This window comes from Alligator mississippiensis, chromosome 10 (genome assembly GCF_030867095.1).
Source record: "Alligator mississippiensis isolate rAllMis1 chromosome 10, rAllMis1, whole genome shotgun sequence".
Classification (NCBI taxonomy): Eukaryota; Metazoa; Chordata; order Crocodylia; family Alligatoridae; genus Alligator; species Alligator mississippiensis.
In genome coordinates this window covers 17,583,028-17,594,060 of record NC_081833.1, presented here as the reverse complement: position 1 = coordinate 17,594,060, position 11,033 = coordinate 17,583,028, and the positions used below count along the sequence as shown (strand labels likewise).

At 50.5% G+C, this 11,033-nt stretch overlaps 1 protein-coding gene across 1 annotated transcript; it reads left to right on the top strand.

The window, feature by feature from the left end:
* Window positions 1-644: 644 nt before the first annotated feature.
* LOC106738128 (immunoglobulin lambda variable 3-1) lies at window positions 645-9,175 on the top strand. The gene is made up of 3 exons (XM_019490219.2): window positions 645-714; window positions 822-1,148; window positions 9,141-9,175. Exons 1-3 carry the CDS (start codon window positions 669-671, stop codon window positions 9,173-9,175), a joined length of 408 nt encoding a protein of 135 aa, XP_019345764.2. The 5' UTR covers window positions 645-668.
* Window positions 9,176-11,033: the final 1,858 nt, after the last annotated feature.

Genomic DNA, 11,033 nt, shown 5'->3' with positions numbered 1-11,033 from the left:
CAGACATGGATGAGAACAAGACCCCTATGAAACATGCACTCTCAACACAACTTGTCAATGATTAATTCAGTTCATTCATGATGGTACTTTCCTGGTAATGCCCTGATTCATCTTCCTCCTTGCTGATACCGGCTGAACAGCGGGGATGGGGCTTATGCTTTGTAAGAGAGGTTGAAGTCCAATAGTTATTCACCTAAACTCCTCTGGGAGGGGTAGCACATGGTTCCTAGAAAAATCTAGGTCCCACCGTGCAGTGCCAGTGCCGACCTAATAATGGGTTAACAATCTTTTTGGTCATGCCTTGGCTCTGCGTACTGCAGTGGTTCACCAGGCTGTTGGACTTCTGGCTATTAATTAAATACATGAGTTTATACTACAAGAGCCTGACTGTCCACACTGCCACTCTGGGCAACAGCCTGACTGCCTTAAAACCACTGCAGTTAGCCCATGGTTCCCCCATAGTAGAAAGGGCAGGATTAGACTGAAATTTGATTCCTGGCTCAGTGCCTTTGTCAGAGAAACAGGAGAGGTGTTTTCAGCAGCTAGTCAGCAGGAAGCTGATTTGCATGAAGGGGTTACTCTTAGGTTTGGGGCTTTAAGAGGGGTGCGGAGGGTTCTGGCCAGAGGACTCTTATTCTCAGAAAGCCGAGCTGCTTGCATTTCCCACCATGGCCTGGGCCCCGCTCTTTCTCATGCCAGTCCTATACTTCTCAGGTGCTACAGGTTTTTTTTACACCCTTCTGTCTGCCAGCAGATGTTGCTCATGGGGTCTTAACCAAGAATGAGTCTTTCTAACCACGTATTTTGTCTTTCTGTTCCAGGTTGTCTTGCCCAGTACGTGATGACTCAGCCACCTTCAGTGTCCATCTCTTCAGGGGAAACTGCCAAACTCACCTGCACAGGAAGAAATGTTGCTAGCCATGGTGTGCAGTGGTTTCAACAGAAGCCTGGCAGTGTCCCTGTCCAGATTATATACGAAAATAGCAAAAGACCCTCTGGCATCGCTGACCGGTTCTCTGGCTCCAAATCAGAGAGCACGGCCACATTGACCATCACTGACATCCAAGCCCAGGACGAGGCTGACTATTACTGCCAGGCATGGGATAGTGACAGCAATGCTCGACACGGTGACACTGGGCAATGGGGAAGTGAGACACAAACCTGCTGCTCTCCAAGGGATCAATTCTACTTTTCAGTTGATTCATTCTGAAATGATCTTTGTTCATACTTTTCATTGTTTTCCTTTCCATCTTTATGGGAACCACGGCCTGTGAACCACTCAGGATCAATCTGCACATTGCTGAAAACTCTGAATTATATGGAAAACAAGCAGTGGGCAATGCTGTTCTTTCTTCCTTTTCTTTTTTATGGGCAAGCCTGGCACTGGGAGAAAGGGAAAGTGCTTGGGGCGTCTATGCAAGGCACAGTAACAGCTTCCGCAGTGGTTTTCTAAATGCTGATAGGAATCCCTCCTTACTGCTCCCACCTACTGCTTGGTTAGATATTTCCATTGTTTGAAGCCAGCTTTTGCCTGAAAGGCTCCCAAAAAGGTCTTGTATGTGTAACCCAGGTGGTACTCTGGGACATACCCCCTCTCCAACTGAAGGGATCAGAGCGGGTGTAGAAGTGCTGTGGGAGGTATGTAAGCCCTAATTTCGCTATAGAGCAGAGACAGAACACCAGTGGGAACCTAACCACATACTCTTTAATAAGGGGGACAGAGTTTGGGACATACCACAGATACCAGGAGGTTATAGGGTATACTTCAGTACCCAGGGGGTACCAGGGCACTCAGTAATAGTTAGATGTACTCATTCAATTGACAAGAGATAGGTTAACAAACTATAGGATGCAGGTTAACAAAATCTGAGATGTTGGGATGACAACATCTGAGATGCAGGCACCCCGGAGGTGTGTGTGTGGGGGAGGTGGGGGTGAATGATGAGGAACCCGCCTCCCCAAAAAGGATTCCCTCATTCACCTCGGCTCACCTGTGAAATGCTTTAGCCAAGGATCAAATTCTGCCTTCCGTTGTGGTGGACAAAACCTCTGCCACTGGGCTAGCCAGGCCTGGGCTGTTGTCTGCAAGTAGTCTCTAGTCACTGCAGGACTCCCCCGTGTGGTCTGTACTCCAAGGCAAGGCTGGGGTTTTTCCCGCTGGGACTTCCCTGCACACTGGAGGGGGGCTGCCACCTGTGGGTTCCCGGCCTGGGATTCCCTGTGTGCCACCCTGCACGCCAGTGAAGCCACCACCTGTGGTCCCGGGCTGCACACTGCCTGTGTGCTGCGTTCCCAGCCTCCCTGCTGGGGGTCGGATGCCTGAGCTGTCAGCTGCGGTTCGGGGCTTGGGTCCATGCTGCACATAGCCTGCCTGCTGATGCTGATAGGGCCCAGCCGTTACCTACAGCTCCAACCCTCCACCGGCTTCAGGGGCTATTCTGGTCCCTTAATGTTCCAGTCTGCCACCTTCCTGCATTTGGAAATGAGCCAGGAAGCAGCATCTGAAAGGCACTGACTCTGACTGCTTCCTAGCTGCTACTGTCTAGCTAGGGAGTGTCTTCTACTTGCAAATGATTGGACAGGATACAGCTTACACTCACAGCTTAGCTATAGTAGCCTAACTTCAATACTAGTATTGTTATCCCTATATAATTTCTTTTTTTCCCTATATCCATTCCTTTGAAATTATTATTTTTTTTTTACCTGAAGAAAAAGAAATCTGTGTTTTGCCTGATGGTGTGATTGCTGGGCACTGTTCAGGAAACCACAGCATAGATTAGATAGATTGCACACACAGACACCTACATATACACACATTACACACAACCAGACACCTTTTCCAGCACAGGAAAACATGAAGCGTGCTGGAAAGGCCGGTGCTGCCAAGTCTGGGAGGGGAGCGAGAGGAGGCAGAGGGAGAGGTGTCAGTTCCCTGCTGCCCAAGCTGAGATGCAGCCTCTTTTCAACCAGCCACAAGGCTTCTGCTCGCACTGGGAGCAAGGAGGCCACAGCAGTGCCTGAAGCTGCACCCCCTCGACACCAGCTCGACACCAGTAAAAATAAACCCCAGCACCAGCAGCATGACAACAAGCAGCACCAGCAGCAGTCTCCTCCACCCCAACTGCAGGTCCCAGCATGAGCCTCCCACTCCCTGTCTTAGAGGAGCTCAATCTTGAAGTACAGGACCTCAGCTTGATAGCACAAGAAATTCTGGGGCAGGACGGGGAAGCAGAGTTTGTGCTCCACACGCTCCAGAGTTCCCCTGGAGCCAGGTCCCCTTCCCCGGAAGGGACTGTGGAGGAGGCTTTGGGTGCAGCTGGCTCAGCTCCTCCTGCTGTTGTGCCTCTGCCTGCTGAGGATGGAGATAATTCAGGATCCCCTCCTGCACCCCAGAAGCAAGCGGGTAGTGTGGTCTGGGATCATTTTGAGCTGGCAGATGATACTATGTACGCTATCTGCCTGCACTGCCGAGCCCAAACCGGCTGGGGCAAGGGAACAAAACACACGAGCATCACAGGCATGCTGATGCATCCACCCCTTTGCCCCTGCTCCTTCTCAGCCTGGCACCGGTGGGAGCATGCCCAAAAAGAAGTCCCCCTCTCGCTTGAAAGCCGTGGTCCCCCGAAGCAGAGGCAGGCCACCCTGGAACAGTCGGGGAAAGGTGGGCACACAGGGGGGTGCCTTCCCAAGGCAAGCAAGTTCACCCAGAGCACTGGGGAGATGCTTGCTGTGGATGGCCAGGCCTTCTCCTTTGTTGAGTGGCCAGGGTTCAGACAGCATATGGTGCTCGTGGCCCCATTATACAAAGTGCCCACATGCACCACCTTTAGCAGTTTGGTGGTGCCCCCCCTGTATGAGGCATGCAGGGAGTACTTGAAAGAGGAGCTGTGCAAGGCAGGTCTGCAGGTGGCTTTATACTTTACCTTAGACATCTAGAGCAGCTGGGATGGAGATCATGCATACCTCTCCCTCACAGGGCACTGGTGCAACCAGTCAGGCCATCGGTGGGTTCGCCTTCAAGCCGAGGTGATGGATGAGTCCCACGCAGCAACAGAGATCATGGGGACCATGAACTGCTTGGTGTAGGGGTGGCTTGCTGGGCAGGGCGAGCTCACCTGTGGGTTCATGGTCACTGACAACGGGGCCAATATGGTCAAGGTGGTCCATGATGCCAACTTTGTTGGCATCTGCTGTGTGGCACACAAGCTCTACCTCATTGTCAGGGATGCCTTGGAGGGGGGCAGGGCTGCCGGTGACAGCACCAGCACCACCAGCAAGCTTATTTCCAAATGCAGGAAGGTGGCAGGCTACTTCCACCACAGCATCAAGGGGGGCAAGATGCTGCTGGACAAACAGGCAGAGCTGAACATCCCACAGCACAAAACCATGCAGGATGTAGAGACTCAGTGGAACTCCACATACCTGATACCTGAGAGGCTGGTGGAGCAACAGGAGGACATCCATGAGATGGCCTTTCTTGGGGAGATTGGGATCAGCAGTCCCCTTAACAGAGCTGAGTGGGATACCATCTCCCAGATCTTGCTGGTCCTCAGACCCTTCCTCAAGACCACTGAGACCCTCAGCACTGCTGATGCCCTCCTTAGCCAGGTGATCCCCATAGTGAGGGAACTTCAGAGCCAAACAGAAAGCTTCCAGGGGATCAATGTTCCTGGCTGGGGCAGGCCACTGTCACCAGACGTACAGGCACTGGTGAGGTGGCTGAAGGAGGGCATCAGGAGATGGCTGGATCCCTTACAGTCCGGTATGATCCATGTGCTTACTGCCATGTGTGACACAAGGATGAAGGGGAGTGTATGCAGCATCCAAAGCCTGAATCAGTGGATGGAGGTGCTGGTGAAGAGACTCAGGGAGGCAGAAGCATGGAGGTGGGGGGACATGGAAGAGCGGGATCCACTATCCCATGCCAGCATGCCACCAACCAGCCAATCTACTCTTCCACCACAGGCGCTGCCAATGTGGGCCAAGGGCATGGCTTCTATGGTGGGGTCCAGAGGCATCAGACCCCACCATCAAGCAGGTAGCACTCAGGCCTTGGTGGCTGCCTATCTCACTGAGGACATAGAGCAACTGCTGTGTGACCCTTTGGCCTACTGGACAAGCCACAGCCAGATGTGGCTGGATCTGGCCACAGTTGCCTGGGAACACCCGTCCTGTCCATCGACCAGTGTTTCAAGCAAGAGGGTGTTCAGCATTGCTGGGGATGTTGTGACACCCCGCTGCACCTCTTTGGATCCTGGTTTGATGGAGCAGCTGGTGTGCCTCAAGATGAACCTCCCGCTGCTGGGGTTCCCCAAGCTCGACATGCAGATGGAGGGAGTGCCACCCTCCTCACTTTGTCCACACCTATTTCCATTTCCTTTTTTCATTTTTTAAAAACCATTTAATGCCCCACTCTCAGAGCTGGAGGTGGCACTCACTGCATCACCAACCAGGAGGGGAAGATCATGTCCCCGCTGAGCTCCCATGCCAGGACACACTTGGAGGTATGGACTGGGGCTATGGGGAATGAGGAGGCCCCAGGTCCTGTGCATGACCTAAAACTGCACCTTGCCAGGGTTGAGAGGCCTAGTGGGAATGCCATTGGTGTGGCAGCTCCCAGGAAATGCCAGGACTGAGAACCTCCCTGGTGAAAGGCAGGTAGGAGGAGCCTTAAAACCTCCAGCCACCACACGCACGCACAGTGCTGGCTGGGGAAAGCCCAGACCCCTAAGATCTCTGAGAGGCTTGGTGGTTGCAGTGGAGTTGTGAGGCTCCAGGTGAGCTCAGCTGAGCTGTCTGGGACGCCAGCTGCGAGGCATGGGACACAGTGTAGGGAAGGTACGGAGCTGTGGAATCACACACCAGGCAGACAAGTTTCTTTGGGTCAATCTGATATCTTTTAGTAGACCAACTGAATAGTTGGAGAACTACATCATAGTAAGCTTTCAGGTTGAAAAACCCTTCATCAGGCTGAGGAAGCACCTGCTGTTGGTATGTGCTCTCTTCTAGGATGGAAGAAATAGTAAGGAAGCTATAGCCTGGCATGCAATTCAGGCAAGAAACCCTTTCTTTATATTTCAGCAGCATGTGATCCATCCCTGCTGTGTGCCTACAACCACACAGTGAGCTGTGCAGTCTTGCACATTCATGGCCCAAGCCAAGCATGTGTGTCTCAATATATGCATAAATCTTGTCTGTGCCTGTCATGGCCCTTGATGCTTATGGCATGGGCAACCACTCAATTCCATAGTGCTGTAACAGCCCCGATGCCTTCTCTTGAGGCATCTGTGCAGAGCTTCACATCTTTTAGTAGGGCAGAGAACTGTGGGCCTGTGGCCAACACCACCAAGTATTTTAAGGCATTACACTCTCATTTGCGCTCTGGCTTCCACGCCCACCCTGTTCCCTCATGGTAGATGTGTCCGGTGCGCTGTGCAAATGGAAGACTTAGGTATGAACCTGCTGACCTGGTCCCACATGCCTGGTGCTGTTTGAATGACCTTTTTATCCTGAGGTGTTGCATTTCCAGTCCAGCTCAGGGGTTCAGGCACAGATTGAATTTGGGATAATGTAACATTAATCCTTGCTTTAATGCTGGAAGTGATGCTGGGAGGAGGGTAAGTGCTTGGGGAGCTATTGTAAGGCAATAGAAACATTGTTCATGGGTGAATGGGCCCTATTCCTTTATTAATGGAGGCAAAGGGGCTGTACTGTCTTCAGAGCAGCACTGTTTATGATGATGCAGCAGAAAAGCCTCAAAGACTTCCATCCTATGCATAGTACCTGGTGCTGTTGCAAGGCCTCATGAGAGTTTTCTTTGGTCCTAACCTCGAGGCACCAGGCCCTTTCAGGTAGTATTTTGAGGCTCAGTGTGACATGAACTCCCCGCATCTCCAAGTGAAGCTGGGTCAAGTCCCTCAGGCTCACTCTGGTTTTGTCTGGGACCCCGGGTCCCTCAAGACTCCCCTTGGAAGCCAGTAACAGGCCCAGCTTTTCCAAGAGGCGCCACAGATTTCCACCAGACTTGAGTTTCTGAGGCGGTGCCAGGACAGGGGTAATTCGCTCTGGCTGCTTTCTCTGCTCCATTTCAGCCTGGTGTAGCACACCTTTCCTTGCTCCTCCCTACTCCCCCACCAGGCCTGTGGAGAGAACAGGTCTGTCCCTTCAAAAAAGCAGCCCTGATGATAGAGAAGGTGGTAAAATACATTAGTATTTTATATCACAATTCATGGAAGAGGTGGTCTCTTTCATTAGATCGGCTAGATATTTGCAAAAATTATTTATTTGGAAGCTTTCAGGCACACTCACGCTTCCTCAGGCATATGAGAAAGCCAAGTTTGTAACATTTCTTCTAAGTGGAAATGAAAATTCATATTTCACAGGAGAGCTGAAGGTGTTAGGTCTTTTGGTTGGAATAGTCCATTTTGTGCAAATTAGGCTCAGATAAAAGTTAGAACAGTCTATTTACCTCCATGTTTTCTGGTGTCAAGCAGGATGTTGAATGATGTTGTCTTCTGGTTATGATATTTCCTATTTCACAGAAGGACGATGTGATGGATGCTCTCCTGGGCAGGAAATTCTCTTGTGTTGAGCCACTTTGAGCTCTGTGACCATGCAGATTGAACTGGAACAATGGGCAGGAGCCAGGGTTTCTGCTTTCAGGTTGGTCCAAGGTGGTAAATTTGCTTCCTTGGAAAATTATCAAGTTTCCTTTTATATGTAGTCACTTCATGGGGCAGGGTTGACGGTGCACAAGTCATTGCACAGAGGGTCCAGGAGCACTGCACAAGGCAGCGTGGGTCTCTAACTCTGCATGAGACAGGGCACAAGGCCATAGTGCTGAATGGGCCACAGCAGCTGCACACCGCAGCGCAGGTCTCCAACCCTGCGCAAGGCAGGACACAGGGCCGTTGCTGCACAGGACGGTGCACAGGGCCATAGAGCTGCCTGACAGGCTGGGAGAGCTGCATGAAGCAGCTGGGGCCTCCTTACAGAAGGAGGAGATGCCACTTCCCCTTGGAGACGAGAGAAGCCCCATCAAGCCACATGGAGTCGTGAGTGCCCCCCGGGCAAGGGGTTCCCACAGGGAAGAGGGGCCCACCCCGCTGTGGGCAATGGAGTGGAAGCCTCTGACGGAAAGGGGGTAATTTGCCTTGGGGCAAAGATAGGAGATCAGGGCTCTGGTTTGCCAAGGGGAAATCCCTGGTTTAGGGCCCTGCCAGCTGAGTAGCCTAAGCGGAGTCAAGGGTGCTCTATAGGGTGACGGGGTTCCCCGCCAGGCTATCATTTCTTCATTGGGCACCACTGTTGTGCCAGTGTTGTATTCTGTTTTTCTCTTCCTCTATGCTTTTGGAATCATTGTTATAAACCCTGAGCCTTATTATTGTACTTGAATAGAAGAGCAAACTGCCTTGCATTGGTATTATGCATATAGAGTATTTTATGTAAATGTGCTGTGTTTGACATAATCCCCTTTGGTGAATATTTAGTCACCAACTCATCACTGAGAGACATGTTGTTGTTAGTTAGCGTGTGTTTGAGTAAATCTAGAACTGTAAATATAGATGTATATGTGTATAAAAATTGATTAGAAGTTGTAAACTATTATATAATATTAAAACTGTTCATAATCAAGACTATGAGTGTCCTGGCTCTCTGCTCTGTAGGCAGAGTAGGGGAGCTGTGCACAGCTAGGCAGCCACACCTCCCACAGTGTACCAGCACCTGCTAACATCCCTTCATTTGGAAAGGGGGTACCTATCTGAGTACCACCCGGGTTACATTAATAACAGTGAATTTTCCCTCATTTTTACTCCGGAAGAGACTGGGAGTAATTGTGCCAGTGTGTGTTCCTGTGTTAGTTTTCTTAGCAATTGCCAGGGAGAAAATCTGCATGAAGGGGGCCTTCTCAGTCCTGGCATGTTAAAGAGATGCAGGGGGCTGCAGCCAGAAACCATTTTCCTAGTGATGTTGAGCTGGTCTGGATACCCCCCATGGCCTGTGTACCACTCCTCCTTGTGCTGATCATGTGTTGCTCTGGTGCTACAGTTTTTACTTGGCTGGCTGCAGATTGTGGTAACAGGGATTAATGTCGTCACAGCTGAGTCCTTGTATCAACAAGTCCTCTTCTTCCCTTTCAGGTTCCCTTGCCCAGTACGTGAACATGATGACATAGCCACTTTCAGTGTCCATCTCTAAAAGACATACTGCTAAACTCCCCTGCATAGGAAGAAATATCGGTAACAGGAATGTGCAGTGGTTGCAACAGGACCTTGGCAGTGCCCCTGTGCTGATTATATACGGCACTAGCAACAGACTCTCCAGCATCCCTGACCGAATCTCTGGCTCCAAATCTGGGAACATGGCCACATTGACCATCACTGGAGTCCAAGCCCAGGATGAGGCTGACTATTACTGCCAAGCATGGGATAGTCACAGCAGTGCTCATCATAGAGACACAGGGCAATGGGGAAGTGAAACACGAACCTGCGCTATCAATGGGAACAGCTCTCCATTTTGAATTGCTCATGCCCAAGTTGCCTTCTTGTATCCTTTCCATTGCTCTGGGATCCACAGCCTGTGTACCTCTCATGAGCATCCCCATTCACACTGAAAGCTGAGTGTTACATTGAGAATAAGCAGTGGGGCAATGCTTTGATGCGGAAGTGAGATATGACCCTGCTGCTATCAAACAGAGCCGCTCTGCTTTTTGGTGGGCTTATTCCCAAGTGGCTCTCATGTCCACTATTCATTGATTTTCTTTTCATTGCTATGGGAAACTCAACCTGTGTGTCCCTGAAAAGTGATTATATATTGAGATTGAGGCAGGAGGAAATGTATTGACTTTTTCCTTTTTGTTCTTCACCTGCAACATTTCTTACAACATTTCTTCTCTAACTGTTTCTGCCCCTAGGTCCTCCTGCGTGCCAAGAGTTAGATTATACAATTCTTTCAACACATTCACAAGCACATTTCCAGCTGGTTTCAGATCACCGGGTTGTACACTGTTAGATAGAGGCTAAGCACTGGAGTGCAGCTTCCAGCACCTTTTCCTGTATTCCAGGATGAGTGTAACCTGGGTGGTACTTGTGTGGGTACCCCTTCTTCAAATGAAGGGATGGTACTGGGTGCCAGTGCACTGTGGGAGGCAAAGCTTCCTGGCTGTGCGCGGCTCCCCTTCTCTCACTATAGAGGAAAAAAAGGGACACTTGAGGAACCTTAACTATGTACAGTTTAATAAGATAAAAGATATAATATTAACTTATATATACATATTTGAAGTCTTAGAAAACATTATCAAGGCTCACATTTGCGAGAGCCCAGCAGGACAAATTATGCTGAGGGGAAACCAGCATGGGTTCGTAGCAGGCAGATCATGCCTGACTAATCTAGTCTCTTTTTATGACCAGGTTACGAAACGCCTGGACACAGGAGGAGGGGAGGATGTCATATACTTAGACTTCAGGAAGGCCTTTGATACGGTATCCCACCCCATGTTGGTGAACAAGTTAAGAGGTTGTGACTTGGATGACTACACAGGCCGGTGGGTGGCAAATTAGCTAGAGGGTCGCACCCAGAGAGTCGTGGTGGATGGGTCGGTATTGACCTGGAAGGTTGTGGGCAGTGGTGTCCTGCAGGGCTTGGTCCTTGGACCAACACTCTTCAATATCTTCATCAGCAACTTGGACGAGGGAGTGAAGTGTACTCTGTCCAAGTTTGCGGATGACACAAAACTGTGGGGAGAAGTGGACATGGCAGAGGGCAGGGAACAACTACAAGCAGACCTGGACAGGTTGGACATGTGAGCGGAAAACAACAGAATGCAATTCAACAAGGAGAAGTGCAAAGCGCTGCACCTAGGGAGAACAAATGTCCAGCACACCTACTGCCTAGGAAATGACCTGCTGGGTGGCACGGAAGTGGAAAGGGATCTTGGAATCCTAGTGAACTCCAAGATGAACATGAGTCGGCAGTGTGACGAAGTCATCAGAAAAGCTAATGGCACTTTATCATGCATCAGCAGATGCATGATG